General features: G+C 42.1%; 3 protein-coding genes across 4 annotated transcripts; 1 reads left to right on the top strand and 2 right to left on the bottom strand.

The window, feature by feature from the left end:
* Positions 1-8,236: 8,236 nt before the first annotated feature.
* LOC115632655 (mitochondrial import inner membrane translocase subunit TIM50-B) lies at positions 8,237-9,772 on the bottom strand. The gene is made up of 2 exons (XM_030529886.1): positions 9,734-9,772; positions 8,237-9,664 (listed from the first exon to the last, which is right to left on the bottom strand). Exon 2 carries the CDS (start codon positions 9,641-9,643, stop codon positions 8,384-8,386), a length of 1,260 nt encoding a protein of 419 aa, XP_030385746.1. The 5' UTR covers positions 9,644-9,664; positions 9,734-9,772; the 3' UTR covers positions 8,237-8,383.
* A 1,030-nt stretch (positions 9,773-10,802) lies between these two features.
* On the bottom strand, positions 10,803-12,231 carry LOC115632721 (ZZ-type zinc finger-containing protein 3). Its single transcript, XM_030529967.1, has 3 exons — positions 11,933-12,231; positions 11,820-11,877; positions 10,803-11,760 (listed from the first exon to the last, which is right to left on the bottom strand). The coding sequence occupies exons 1-3, from the start codon at positions 12,203-12,205 to the stop codon at positions 10,997-10,999; spliced, it is 1,095 nt and encodes a 364-aa protein (XP_030385827.1). The 5' UTR covers positions 12,206-12,231; the 3' UTR covers positions 10,803-10,996.
* A 173-nt stretch (positions 12,232-12,404) lies between these two features.
* Positions 12,405-15,184, top strand: LOC115632206 (ATP-dependent RNA helicase p62-like). Of its 2 annotated transcripts, XM_030529259.1 has the most exons (5): positions 12,408-12,468; positions 12,538-12,655; positions 12,993-13,088; positions 13,150-13,925; positions 13,993-15,184. In XM_030529259.1, the coding sequence occupies exons 2-5, from the start codon at positions 12,553-12,555 to the stop codon at positions 14,899-14,901; spliced, it is 1,884 nt and encodes a 627-aa protein (XP_030385119.1). In that variant the 5' UTR covers positions 12,408-12,468; positions 12,538-12,552; the 3' UTR covers positions 14,902-15,184. The 2 variants fall into 2 exon arrangements, with proteins under 2 accessions (XP_030385118.1, XP_030385119.1); XM_030529258.1 differs by having other exon boundaries at positions 12,405-12,655.
* The last annotated feature ends 8 nt before the right edge of the window (positions 15,185-15,192 follow it).

Below are 15,192 nucleotides of genomic sequence, written 5' to 3'. Positions count from 1 at the left end.
GAAAATCCCAAATGGTGGAGGAGTGCGGCCGGACATGCTGATAAGAAATAAATATTATTTGTCAGGTCTGCTATGCCTCCTGCCAGTTGCAATTTTCACTTTGCAGCTGAATTTAAAAGTATGGTACCAGAAACACGCATCAACATAATAGTTATTGTAGATTCCGAAATCATAATAAAAAGGAATATGTAGTCTCGAAACAAAACTATAAAAAGTTAGTCGGTTGGTATCCACTTAACGGTTCAAGAAAATGTAAGACACAACAATCTGCAGAATGCGTAGCATTGTGATAATTCACATTTAATATTTAAAGTCCGTTGAAGCGAACTGTTGGAGTGAAAGGCAGGATGAAATAGCAACTGTGGGCACAGAGACCGTGTGGAATCTGTCACTGTCACTGACAGAGATATGCGCCGACTAGCAGACACTGGAACAGGCAGACAGACATAGCGACAGCCCAGATACTAGTACACAATGCAAATCCCTTGACGGCTCACACATACGTTATGTTGAATGGCGGCAACTACTCCAAGGAACAGGATCAGACGCAACGTCTGCGAGGCGTCAGGCAGCCAAAGTAATGACGAAAAAGTTTCGACTGAGTATACATACGAATACGAGTACGCCCCAAGCGAGCCGGCCGAGACGGGACGGGGCATAAGACGCGACACTTGGCAACCCTGTTCCTCCTGCCCTCGGCGAGGGGAATAAAGCATCAATCTCGGTGGGGGCATTCCTGCCGGTCATGGCCCCAACGTTTGTCGACGCATATGTTCCGGCCCCGCCAGACTCGCATACAGTCGGTTAACATGTGACACGAAATATGCCAACATGCAATTGTCGTGATAATTGAGCTTGTTGCTGTTGGGATGCATGGGGATATTGCCGTTGGATGTGAACGCTGCACTTGTTGTTATGATTTACACACTTGGGACTTGGGCTGTAGTCGCAAACTTGTGCATAGTTGCTGAAAACAGATTAGATTCTGTGCAAACCAAGCATCTGCTGAATGCGTCTTGAGGCAGCACAAGTGCCAGGAAATATTACTATATTGTCTTCGTGATTTGCATGTTTGTTTGCCCAACAAATACTTTGGAACTTCTAGTTCAGATGTAGTTTGTAACAAAACTATGCACACGAAGTAATAAATTTCGAGCTATATAAACAAATTGTGTTTTCAAGGACACACTGGTATCGGACATACTGATATTGCTTAATACACACACAAATAATTACTCATTCCAAGGTCGTACAATAAAAAAACATTGTAAGCCAGGGCGACTCGCGATAGAAGTGAAACATAGTGGTTATATTGAAGTAATTTAATTTGAATTATTGGCTTGAACAAATTGGATTGAAACACAATTATAAGTAGGTAGCAAATGGCTAGAAAATCGTCTAAAAATCACTGAAACCCCGCTGGAAAAGCCGCTATATATAGAAAGGAAGTCCACTAAAAAAGGCTAGAAAACTCACTATAAATGGGTAGAATATGCTAGGAAAGGATACAAAACCGCTATATATATAAATATAAAATCCACTAGAAATTGCTAGAAACTGGCTAAAGAATGGTTAGAAACACCGCTTTAAATAGTTAAAAATACATCGGACAACTTGTGTGTGACCAAGGATAGTGTGCTCTTAAGAGGATAGATAGAATTTTTTAATTTTTTTACTTATCTTAATTGTTTTTCTAAGGCGATTGAAATAAATTAAAGATTCAGTTATGATTTATGTAAGAACTTATGTACTACAATCAAAAGTTAAAATAGAAATAGAGAAAATTTATTCAATAGCTATACACTATAAAAACATGGTTCGAATGTGTCCCTGCACTTAAATCAGGCAGCACTGCTCTCAGCTGTTTTAATGATTAAATTTTGTATTCCGTACGTTATTAAGATGCCTTCATTTAAAAAAGAGTTCTATGCGTTGTGGCTTTTCATTGCAAAGTTTTCATTTTCATTGTAAAAACAGTTACAGTGCAAAAGTTGTTCGGGATACCCCATTTAGTAGCATCTACGCATACAGCAGAGGGGGAATTTAAACGCAGCGTAGTTGCAAAGCATAATACGGCCCGTAGGCCCCATATATTTAAGAAGCTGCAAACAATGCGCCAAGACATAATCCAATTAGATATACAGAACTCGCTCCTCTATTTTTCCTCGGCGCAGCAAAATGCACAATGTGCACAATAATGATTTTATAGCATACTTTTCTGCGCGCGGAACTTTTTATCTCGCGCTTTTGACAGGCACACTGCACATTTGCATACACGAGTTAGATTCCTGAGGAAAACTTTTGTACTTTTGTGCATGCCAAATCAATTTGCGCCAGCAATGACAGCTGGCAGTTGATTACGGGCATCGGAGTAATGTTTGCCATGCAGCTAAAGGTACAACACAGTAACTACTTCCGACAACTGTTGTCGGCAACGTTCTTGTCGTCGCTGTCATTGTCGTTGACTTTGCATTTAAATGACACATTTTAAATAATTCGCAAATTAAATAGATGCGCGGAAGTGAAGGCAGTGAACAGGAGCGGCAGTCGCAGTCGCAGTCACAGTCACAGCCACGACCACAGCCTGGTCGAAAATCAAGCGACAACAAACAAATTCATATTTTATTCATGATCGGCAGCGTCGCCAAAATGTTTTTTCGCCGCCGACGTTCTTTTTCTCTTTTGCATAATTTTATACACACACACACACACAATGGACGACAGAAGTAAAGCCATGCTTTTTTCTTGCAATTTATTATCGCAAAAAATATGCTTAACGTTTTCACCCCTCCCCTCGTCTTCCAGGACTTCTAAGCCTTATGCTCTGAGGCGTTGCGTGCATTTAAGTGATTTACATAATAAAGCGCTTAACAAAAAGCAACAGCCCTCGAGCATTTCGAATTCATCACAATGCCGAAAGCAACCAAAATGCTCACGCGATTTCTTCGCAGTCTTCCTCTCCGCCTCCTCCTCCAAGCACACATAGGAGCCATTAAATTAATTCGCAATCGATTTCATGAATTAGACCTAACAAACAAGCCTTCGCACTAAATGCAAACGACAATCGAAACCTATCTTTTCCGGTATGCGTGGGAATACGATTTAATTGAATGCCTTTTGCGGTTTATCGATTTCCGAGTCCTCAAATAAAGCAACAAGAGAAAACAATAGTTAAGTAGCCACAAGTGTTGTATTTGGCTTTGCACAAAAACTTTTGCCAGGCTTTGTTGGCACAACTAAAGACCAACACGCCACGCATACTTAATATATTTTAATTAATTACATCTGACAAAGATTGAAGGTGCGGAAAGCAGATTCATTTTGCCTAAACATTCTCTCGCCTTTGCTGTCACGCTAATTGTTAACAAATTTGGCGCTAATGAGCGACGCAACAATGAAACAACTTTGTGTGTAAATAAGTTAATGGAGTCAAGCGATATTCAAGTGAATAATTTCGTAACTTCTGGTCAGTTTTCAACAAAATGTGTGCCGTTTTTATACAATAATGATATATTTTCGTAGTATATTATTAATGCATTCTTAAGCAAGCTCATTAAACAGGCCATAAATTTAAGTGGCAATATAATTTTAACGAGCGATATTATCTGCAAAATTTAATAAACAAAAATATATGAAACATTTTAATATTTGTGTTCATTTATTTAACAACGCACTCCTTTCCTTTCTTTTTAGCTCGGAGTGAACAATAACACAATTTCAATTACTCTACTGTAATTTGTATTTATTTTTCTATACTGTAGTGCTCTGTCACGTTTAATTGATTTTTTCTGCATTAAATAATTTGCATATACAAACATATGTATAATAAATATAGTTGCATTGATTTATTTATTGTTGATGCCAATGAATAATTGAGTTTTTTGTTCCGCCGATGCATTTTAAATATTTTAATTAATTTTAATTAGAGCGCGAAATTCAATAAATAAAAGCTGGCACGAAAATACAAATATACGAGTACTCGCATATCAAATCAATGTCGCTTCGTCTACTTTAGTCTCAGTTGACAGAACTAGTTGATGGCTTTCTGTGGGCCAATGGATTTGCAAATATTCGGAGTCGTGAGACATTTGCGGTAACATGAAAGTGCTTTTAGAAATCGCCCTCCCTCCACTCCCGTAGGTACAGCGCATGGCCGGCAGGTAGTTAACAATGCTTGCATTTCGTCTGTCTTCTGCTCACTGCTGTTAATTTTCCCGGTCATACGAATGCCGCAGCATAAATTAGTTCCTGGGGTAGACAACATTCCTGCCTATGCACTCAAGGAGTGCCCTAGCTCCCTAATCCAACTACTGCATACCCTCTTCAATCTGTCGCTTGTTTCTTCAATCTTTCCGATTAGTTGAAGAGAATCCTATTACACTCCTATAGATAAAACGGATGGTGTGACATTTCGAGTTACAGAGGTAATGCAAAGTTGTCAGCTATACCAAGAAAATTTAAATAAAATAGCCACATCTACGTTGCGACACCTCTGTAAATCTGCCATACGAGAATGTCCTGCTCAAAAGGGTCTTAAAAATAGAGAGGCTAACTACAAAAAATTTGCTTGTCCTCTCCTCTACCTGGTTACACTCTCGCATATTAATGTATTCTGATTATGTTAAACTTATTCTCTCTTGTACAAACACCCTCTTCTGTATGCGTAGTTAACCACTTGCTCGTCAATTCGACAGAACCCTCTATTCTATAAAAACTGTTGTATAAATGGACATCATTATACATTTAATTTTGAGGCTTTCTTATCTCCTAAGTTGAAATTATTATTTGTTATCTATATCGACAACCCATTTTTGTTTATTAAATAAAATCAAAACAAAATGCTGAATCACCTAAACATATAATGAGATGATAAATTAACCCACAAATCAGAAGTTCGTCAATGTACGCGTATATTGTATCATATAACAAGTCGATCCATTCCATACACCCAAAAACTTCAGAAACACATGAATTTAATCAATAACAATATTTACAAAATTGCTTTGCTTTTTCAACAACAAATGATTGATTGAGTGGTCCAGTCCTCCCAGACATGTCCATAGGTTCATACACAGATCTCTGTCGTACTTTTGTTATGATTATTTTTCCCGAAAATGTTGTTGGTTAAGACGCTTGCAAGATTGTGAATAGAACTGAATTATGCGAAATAGACAGGCGAAATGGGAAGCAAAGTTTAACCGAAATCAATAGCAACGATTCCTGAAGCTGCCTGAACGAAGAGCCAGCTGGAACTCAGTTCGAGTGAAGAGCCTTTGCGGAAGTCGCACAAAATAAACATCTACTATGTATACAAGTATGTGCTTGTATTTAAGCATGGAGTATATGCGTGTGTTTATGCTTCCGTACGTACAAATGCTAGTCTGTGCCAGTCTACGTTCGAAAGCACATGAAGCCAATGTAAATAGCAATAAATTGCGTTACACATACGCAACGTAGTACGGCCCCAATGCCAACGGCCATTTATTTAGCTTCTGTTCGTGCGTGTATAATTACGCACATATGCAAGTCTGTGGGAAAGCCTAGTTTGCTATGCATGTAAGGATGTTTCTTTATTAAAGCTGAACAAACCGTTTAGCAATGCCAGTTAACTGTACCGTCTCCATGAGTGTTTCGATATTCGCCTCCATATTGTTTTATTTCTTCTCGAGCGACATATTGAAAATCACTTTTCATTGAGCACCGCCCGAATCCAGAATTTTGTTTGGATCCCAATAAATGTAATGACAACCACATTTAAAACATTTAACAATTCAATGTCTCATGGCATTCTTTTCGATTAATTATATATTCTGTGGCTTCGACCATAGTGGATTTTTGTATGGGACCAAAAAATTCGGAACATAAAAACAATTTTTTGCATTCCATTTTACTTATAAACATACGGTATACATGTATGGGCCCTTTACTATATTTTTTTCTGCCCCGCGCAGGTGACATTATCAAAAATCTATACAATTTATTGTTGCATGGCAATTGTTCCAGAAGCTGCGCAGATTTTTTTTGCGCCACTCATTTTGTTGCTACAGTTCCCCAATGTGAACGATTTCAGCGCGCTGGTAAAATTGCCATTCTCGCAACAAGCAGCCAAATGTGAATATTTTAATTATGTGGAAATAAAGCAATTCTCTAAAAGCGCCACCGGGAATAAACTGCTATTGTAACCACACAAATAACAAATTCATAGAATGCACCATTTTCTGTTTTTGAATACTTCATTGTTCTATTTTGATAAGCGAATGGAAAAGTTCCATTCAGAAAGTTAAATAAGTGGCACCTGTTTTGACATACTATGTATATCCAAATGCTATTTCATGTTGATTGTCTGCTGTAAGGTACGAGTATCGCCTCTATGGCGTTTTTCCATTCATTCAGCATTCTCTCCACCCATTTGGAGCGCATTCAACTTATAAGAAACGCGACGCCGTTCCATGCACATAAATGAAATTATGAAATTATGCAAAATGCAAGCTGCTTAGCTTTCTCACTTGGCTTCGGTTCGCTTCACATCGGTCGCATGCTTAAGATCCGACGACCCATATTCGTGGCCGTTGTACAAATAACACTTCAGACGATGACAGCCACTTCCTACTCGGTGAAAAGCGGAGGGCATGACATACACACACACACACACACAAACAGATTTGTCGCAGCTTAAATAGGTGCGCATTTTTCTCCGTGCTCCATTAAGTTGGCGCCCCGATTTGGCCCATACGACGTCGGTCGTTGGCCGTCTGCCGTCCGCAGTCCGGAGTCGGGTGTGCTGTCTGTCCTGTCTGTCTTCAAAGCGTTTTACGTGATGAAGTGCCCTCTTGTTTACCACACGCAATCACACCTCGCAACAAGCTTCGAGCCTCGTGCTCCAGCTCGACTTGTCTTGTCTCTTTATAATTTCATTATAGTCAGCGTATTGGATTTTTATCGCAAGTGTAATTTGTTTTGCCTCCCATTGACTTGTGTTCAGGTTAATGTTCCGTTGATTGGAAAGACTTTTTCCCCAATGGCCACACATCTATATATATGCACACACACATTTTTTGTAGTTTATTGGGAAAAGTCGCTACGTGTCTGTGGAGGGACCAATTAATTCCTAATGTGTGTGTAAATGGCTTTAGACGAGCTAATAAGATGACGGAAATTGTCATGCACGCAAATCAATCTGTTAAGCAGAAAAAACAAACAGACCGACGGACATACCTATCCAATTCGTCTCGAATATGAGGCCCCACCCCGCCTTTCCACTGACAAACATTAGATATTAACGGCAGATATGCTCCGCAACATGTTGCTGAGCATGGCGACACATAGCAACATTTTTAGTTTCTGGAGAATCCTTGATTTCGATTTTCATTTTGATTGGAGGCTAGTACTATTTTCAAAATGTAACAGCCTTACATCATTAGCTATTGGAGTTGAGAGAATGCAGATGTTGAACTGCCGGAGCGATGAAAATAACATGGAAACGGATAAAATTCTTGATTCTTGATCGTGCCGTTCATAGAGTTATAAGTTCCTTTCCCATTGTAATAATCCAAATTGGTGGCATTTTATTATTCAGTTTACTTTTTACAAGGTTGAGTTCAGATGCTGATTGTGTTCGGACACCTATTCTTTCCACATTCGAGTGGGCATGTCGAATTCCAGACCCATTTAAGGTTGGCCATGTGTAGATTTGATTTTAATCCAAGTGTGCCTGGATTATCGGTTCAACAGTTCTCAGTTTTCCCAACTGTCGCATAAATTCAGTGGACTTTACAACACTCGCACAATGTCTAATTTAAGTGAAGTAATAGATTTGGCCTCGCATGCAGTCCATGCTATACACAAAGGGTCCATGAACATTCGGAATCCGTGTGGCTTCGCTTTGGTGATCATAATCTGGCTGCTGCTCATTGTGTACACATGTAAACGTCAGTCCTACTATGCCAGACGCCATCGCCAGAGCTTGACCATCCAGAACATGCAGCTCGAGATACGAAAGATGCTGAAACAGGAGCAGGAAGCCGTCAACATGATTAAGCGGAAGCTGCACGAGAACATGACGGACAGCGACCAGGAAAGAATGACCAGCCAAGCCCCTGAGCTCCAGCAGCTGTCCACCATTGTGAAGAAGATGAACTCGCAACTGATGGAGCTGGAGTTATGCCTAAAGGAGTACGATATCGAGACTTAGCAGCTGTGTCCTTTCTATTTTATCCCAACATGATACCACAAACAATTTGTTGCAATAAATTTCAAGTTATAATTTAGCGTTCAAACGTTAAAAACCGAACGCAAGCAATTTATAAATGAGTTAACGGGTAATTGTGGAGAAAATTGAACCAATTATAAGCTACAAGAACGCCTAACACTGAGCAAAGCCTCTTCATTGTCGTATGAAGCTGCGCGACCAATTCTTCACCATGGGCCGCGACTTGCTCTTCTGCTCCAGCTCGTCGGCCTGCATCTGTTCGAGCAGCCTGCGCTGATTCTCGCGAAACTGTGCGATGGGCTCCTTGAACTGGTTGTAGTACTGCAGTACTTCGCGGACATCATCCACATCGCTGCTGCCCAAAATACTTAGAAACGAGACCAGATCGAAGAGGGTCGTGTCGTCGTCATTGCCCAGCCAGCGTGGGATCGTAAACGAGTTTCCAGGATGCATCTTGGTGGAATTCTTGTCCCAGTCTATTACGACCACGCGCTTCAGATCGCGATTCAACTTGTCCAGGTTCTTAACATGGTGGCCGCCCATAAAGTGCGTTGAATCGCGCACCAGACGATACATAATGTAGCCATTTGGATCAAGGGCGTCCAAAAGCGGAAACACCGTAATACCCTGCTCCGCCGTATAAACAACAATCTCAAAGTATTTGGAGCACTCGCGCAGAAATATGTCTACACCTGGCCGCTTTTTAAAGCGCCAGCCAGTCTCGTACGTCCAGTCAGGATGTATAAGCAGATCTTTCATTTCGAGCACCAGCGTATAAGGCGGCTGCACATAAGGCGCCGTCAGCGGATCGGGAAGCAATTTCTGACTCGATGGCTCCTGTATGAAGCGCTGAAAGCGATTCAGCGATTTCCAGGTACGAGCCATATACTGTTTGGCCAAAGGCAGCGCGCTGAACTCATCGATCACCTCCTCGCCCTTTTCATCGATGGCTGGCTGGCCAAAGAAATAAACAGCCCACATGGAGAATATGACGCCGCCTATGCCGAAGAACACAAATCCAAATTTCATGCGCTTCCACGCTCGTTCCATCTCCTTCAGCTCCTCCTCCTCTTCGCGCTTGCGACGCTCGCGACTCTGCTCGTCAGTAAGCTCTATGGATGTTTGCGGAAAGAGCTTTGACAATATCTGCGTTGATGTCGTCTTGTCGTAGGTGGAGTAGCGGCGATACCCCAAATAAACCAAGGACACTGGTTGACACTCCAATCCTCTCGTGCATGGGCAGTACACTGATTCGGACGCTCGCATGGCCTGTGCCACCTCCTTCCTTTCCTTATACTGAGACTGCTCCGCCATTGCCTTCATGTTCATCCACAGTGCCGAGGTCAGCGCCCGCGAGGTGTTGATGAGCTTTCGAAATGCGCGAAAGGCACACACATCATGGTACAGCAGACGCGTGAGGGCTCCTGAAGTCATTTGCAACTTATTTACTATGCTCTGCGAATTTTTAGAAAAATCTTTTTTTCTCTCTTATTGTTTTCACAGTTTTCGGATCTCAAAACTTACGAAATGGCCACTATTAAATTTGACATTTTTGGTATAACCAGCCGAAGGATACTAAATTTTTTGGTGCTTTGCTCAAATCGTTTGCGATTAAATACGAAAGGAATTATGATAAAATATTAACGTTGACAACAATTTCATGGCTTTTGTCAAATATAAAAAGATAGTTTTCATATTTGGAAGCAAAACTGGCCGAAACGGTAGAGAACAAAGATGGAATGGGCCTAAACACTTAACTCATTACTACAAATACTCGATGAATCAGCTTGTTGTCTGTTTCAGAAAATTTTAGAATGATCATATGCATAATTCCTATTATCCCCTATTACACATTAAAATTTCAATTGATTACCCAATAGATGGTTTGAAAAGCAATTTTACCACGGATTCAGTCAGTAGGTACAAATTACAAGAAGAAAGTAATAAGTAGATTATAATTTAAAGTCGAGGTTTCGAGTTTTGATTGAAAGCTGGCAGAAACGGTAGAGAACAATGATGAATGGACGTCAACACCTAAATCATTATTACAAATACTTGACGAATCAGCATCTTGTCTGTTTCAGAAAATTTGAGAAAGATCATATGCATACTTTCATTATCCATAAAATTTAAATTGATTACCCAATATATGAAAACCATAGCGTGCCCAGGCCACAGTGATAAAATAGTTCAATTCAATTACAATAATTGGAGTATAATTCAAAGTCGACGTGTTGAGTATTGATTGTTTGTTTTCAAAAAATAAATCCCTATAATTGTTATTCAGTTAATGACGCAATTCACTAGTTATCAGTATCTTCTGAATAACTAATACGAGCACATCTCTATATCGAAATGCAACCGAGTGTTAAATGAAACAGCAAAAAATATACCGTTCATTTTGCTTCCCATGTCATACCGATATTTTATGTTTTTTATTAAATAGAAAGCCCCGGGTAGAATAGTGAAATATTTAAGAGCAATAAGTAAGTATTTTAATATTTATTTGACTAAGTCTGAGCAAATGTTTTTCATTTTTGCTCTCTTAAACATAGGAAATGTTTCTTGAATTTAATTTTTTAAAATGGAAGTCTGTACCAACATTTTTTTAATGCATTCAACCACCAATGAGTTCGTTCATTACTTAATAATTTGTCTGAGCACTAATACCACAAATCAAAGACCACATGCTTATAATGAAAATAAAATTACCTTTTATGGGGGTATACTGTATCAAAAATGGCCACTCAGGCGAAGTCGATAGCCTATTACGTACAGAGCGGAGATTCACGTCTCTTCATCCATAACCACATCGTGACCGATGTGCTCGAAGCGTTCGTTCATCAATTGGTCCGCGAGGCAATCACCGCATAGATTTATATAACAATAGCAACTGTTGCAGCGCCAGCGCTTGCTAGTTACACTCGACTCTTCGCAGGCGGCACATCTGGGTGCTAGAGGATCAGGATTATAGCCCTCAGGGTTGGCTATCTTTTCATCGTATATCGTGGTGAGTATGTCAACAGTGAGCTGCCGTCGCCGCCGATCTTCTTTCTCATCATCAACGGTAGGCTCGGCTTTCACTTCAGTTTTGATTTTGACAGGAGGCGGTGGGGGAGCAACAGGCTGTAAATCATCGAGCACAAAATCATCTTCTGGCATTTGCATTGATATATTATGTGCGGGAAAAAACGTGGATCGGCGAATACTGTTCTTTGGCTTGCTCAGACCTGGTCTGCGATGCTTGGGTATACGGCCAGGCACTGGCATGCCAGCATCGTGCAGTTTCTGAAAGTATTTCTGGACCCGGCTGAACACCTGTTGAGGTGTCCGATCACCCAATGCCTTGGCTATCTTCGCAAAGCGTCGCATTTCTATTTCTTCAGGTGGATATTCAATGAGTAGCGCTTCAAGGCGACGTTGTTCTTCATTAGTCCATAAGCGATTGAAACTATCAGACCTCCTGTTGCTGTCATTGTCTTGCAGGTGTGGTTGAGTGGGCGATTGTGGCGCCGGCTTGCGTTCCATAAAGGTGTTTGCGGCATTGGAACCTTTTTAAATTACGATCATTTGAAGGATAGCCAATATAAAATGCTGCTTTCATACTCACTAGCATTGCCATCCGTTCCGGCTGCCATCTTTTGAGACAGCGTGGGCAGCTCAGGCAACTGAAAATGAACAATTTGAGATAATAGCTGGACATTTGCAGCACATTTTACTCACATTAATAGTTGTTATGTAGTTGGGTCCAATCAAGGGCTCGTTATTCCGGATTTTGTCAATCAGCACCTGAGGGTTCCCCAAATAGAAATTACGCGCCTGTTCTACCTCGTCGATTTGCTGATGCACGCGGATGCGCTGCGCCTGCAGAATGGCAATGGTGCGCAGAAGATCGGAGTAGCACTGGTTGCCACGCAGCGCCAAGTGCTCTGATTCAAAATAAAATACATCCTCGTTATCCGTGGATGCGGATTCCTCCAATTCGTCCATTTCCATTTACGCGCTGCAATCTGTCCGCGACACTCACGGCGAAACGGCGTCATTTTTAGCGCCTGAGGAATTTACTGAACACTGAACAGTGTTGTTTGCAATACTTCAATGATTAGTGTTGCCAGATGAAAAGAAATTGGTGTGTGGCAGGATATTTCAGCAATCGATTTTGTGATGTGCCACCTCCAACGACAGTAAAGAAGAAGAAGCATTTAGTGAGAAGAAAAATACAATTAACAACAAAGTCGTTGAAACTTTAACGTTAGAAAGTAAACAAAACGCGCAGATCTGAAGGCTTGCCGACAAGTGCCAAAAGTATAGCGCAAAACATTTTGCAGATTATAGACTAGAACATGGCGCCCCCGCACCGTAGCGGCAACATTGGATTTGGTGGCGGATACGGGCAGCGCGATGGTAATCGAGACCGGGACAGTCGTGGTTTCGGTGGTGGCGGTGGTAAGTGCTTCATTAAAAATCCAATGAAGTACAGAACTACTTACATACTTCAGAAGACTAAGCAGGACAATTATTAATATCTTTGTCGATCTAGCAAAATTCTTGAAGCTGCTTAAATGTTGAATGGGTGTGTTTAAATGGACTATATCACCTATTTTCCAATTGATTATACTACTACTACTACTACACCAAGTAGTGCATTGATCGGCTGGTAAAACAGGGCAAATATTCTTTAAACTAATCCAATGGGACAATTGCCATCTTTCCACCCCCGCGTAAATGAAGATTTGCCACAACTATATTGTTGCTCACCACTATACGTTTTGTTTTTTTTCAGTGAGGTCCGGTCGAGTTGATAGACGACGCAGCAGTCCGAGGCGCATGGGCGGTGGGCTCAACCGAGGAGCAGGTGCTGTAAACGACGACTTCGGAAGTAAGTTGAGATTTTGAATGTTGGTGGAATTCTCTAATGCCCGAATTATCTTGTTGGATAGATTTACACAATGTAAACTGGACAGACATGCGTTTGCAGCCGTTTCAGAAGAACTTCTATCAGGAGCATCCGCAAACGCGTAACAGACCACCCCACGAAGTGGAGCGCTTTCGCAGTCAACATCAGATTACAGTGCGCGGCCCGGCCCCGAATCCCATACAGTACTTTGATGAGGCATGCTTCCCCGATTACTGCATGAATGAAATTCGCCGCCAACGGTATACAGAGCCAACCCCAATACAAGCACAGGCCTGGCCCATAGCCATGTCAGGTAGCAACCTCGTGGGCATTGCAAAGACGGGCTCAGGCAAGACGCTCGCGTTCATACTGCCCGCCATTGTTCACATCAATGGCCAGCAGCCACTACAACGCGGCGATGGACCCATTGCCCTAGTACTGGCACCAACACGTGAGCTCGCCCAACAGATTCAATCGGTGGCCAATGATTTCGGATCGAGCGCATATGTACGCAACACATGCATCTTCGGTGGTGCACCACGCTCTAAGCAATCCAATGATTTGGAGCGTGGCGTGGAGATTGTTATTGCAACGCCCGGCCGCTTGCTGGACTTCTTGCAAGGTGGCACCACCAATTTGCGACGATGCACATATCTGGTGCTGGACGAGGCGGATCGCATGTTGGATATGGGTTTTGAGCCACAGATACGCAAAATTTTAGGTCAAATACGGCCCGACCGTCAGATACTTATGTGGAGTGCCACCTGGCCCAAGGAGGTGCGACAGCTGGCTGAAGATTTTCTGGGCAGCTACATTCAGGTGAGTAAACAACCAGACATGCATTCTATTGATTCTTCACGCTAAAGCCCTTTACTCAACAATGTAGATCAACATTGGATCCCTGGAGTTGTCAGCCAATCACAATATACGCCAGTACGTGGAGGTTTGCGGCGAGCACGAAAAGGGCACCAAGCTCAAGGATTTGCTCTCTCACATATATGACCAGTCCAACTCACCCGGCAAAATCATCATATTTGTGGCCACCAAAAAGAAAGTAGATGAGCTATCACGCTTCATCAACGCATTCGGTGTGCGCGTAGGCTCAATTCACGGCGATAAGTCGCAAATGGATCGCGACAATGTGCTCAATGACTTCCGTAGCGGACGCGCCAACATTTTGGTCGCCACTGATGTGGCCGCTCGTGGGCTGGACGTGGATGGCATCAAGTATGTCATAAATTTTGATTTTCCACAATCCTCGGAGGATTACATACATCGCATTGGACGCACAGGACGTAAACATTCCACGGGCACATCCTACGCGTTCTTCACCCGCAAGAATGCCAAGTGCGCACGCGCCCTTATTGACATACTCCGTGAAGCAAATCAGAATGTGAATCCGGAGCTGGAGTACATTGCACGAGATTCTGGCGGCGGTGGTGGACGGAATCGCGGCGGTCGCGGCTCTGGCAGACACAATGGTGGTGGCGGAGGAAGTGGTGGTGGTGGCTACAATGGCTTCAATGGCGGTGGCAGTCACAGCGGTGGTGGTGGCGGCGGCGGTGGCAACCGCTTTGGCTCATCTAGTATTGGCAGCAGCTTCGGATCCGGAATGGGTGGAAGTAGTTTCTCTGGCTTGGGTTCAAGCTCCTCAGGTGGAGGTTTCGGCAATGGCTTCGGTAGTGGCGGTGGAGGTGGCAGTGGCGGTGGCGGTGGTCATGGCTTTGGTGGCAATGCATTTTCCGGAGGCAGCGGGGGCTACTCCAATGCAAATGGACGATATGGACGACACTAAGTTTTTGGAATTGTTCGCTGAACATTTATTTTTAATTGCAAACAAATTACACATTTGATATTTATTCATATTCGCATTCAGTCAAAAGGATCTACGCCCCCTTCACCCATTCTTCCCGTTCATTTCTTATTTATTTTCATACCGAAAGAAAAATGTCATCTGGAATTTGAGACAGTTCGTGCGATATTACAATATATAGTAATAACGTACAGTTTTAACTTCTTGCAAATGCAAATGTAAGCAACAAATTACGAATAAAACGTAAAATTTTATAAAAGCCCAAGGTGAAAA

Source organism: Scaptodrosophila lebanonensis, unplaced genomic scaffold (assembly GCF_003285725.1).
Source record: "Scaptodrosophila lebanonensis strain 11010-0011.00,11010-0021.00 unplaced genomic scaffold, SlebRS2 tig00001415-arrow-pilon, whole genome shotgun sequence".
Taxonomy (NCBI): domain Eukaryota; kingdom Metazoa; phylum Arthropoda; class Insecta; order Diptera; family Drosophilidae; genus Scaptodrosophila; species Scaptodrosophila lebanonensis.
Note: the sequence above shows the minus strand (reverse complement) of the source record. Positions and strands in the feature narration are given on the sequence as shown.

Bases quoted from the DNA above. Each gene is read 5' to 3' on its own strand.
- LOC115632206 (XM_030529258.1), top strand. From the start codon at position 12,553: ATGGCGCCCCCGCACCGTAGCGGCAACATTGGATTTGGTGGCGGATAC. The intron at 13,089-13,149 runs GTAAGTTGAGAT...CTTGTTGGATAG, and splicing joins TGTAAACGACGACTTCGGAA to ATTTACACAATGTAAACTGG. The intron at 13,926-13,992 runs GTGAGTAAACAA...TCAACAATGTAG, and splicing joins TTCTGGGCAGCTACATTCAG to ATCAACATTGGATCCCTGGA.
- LOC115632721 (XM_030529967.1), bottom strand. From the start codon at position 12,205: ATGGAAATGGACGAATTGGAGGAATCCGCATCCACGGATAACGAGGAT. The intron at 11,878-11,932 runs GTGAGTAAAATG...GTTCATTTTCAG, and splicing joins ACTACATAACAACTATTAAT to TTGCCTGAGCTGCCCACGCT. The intron at 11,761-11,819 runs GTGAGTATGAAA...TAATTTAAAAAG, and splicing joins CGGAACGGATGGCAATGCTA to GTTCCAATGCCGCAAACACC.
- LOC115632655 (XM_030529886.1), bottom strand. From the start codon at position 9,643: ATGACTTCAGGAGCCCTCACGCGTCTGCTGTACCATGATGTGTGTGCC.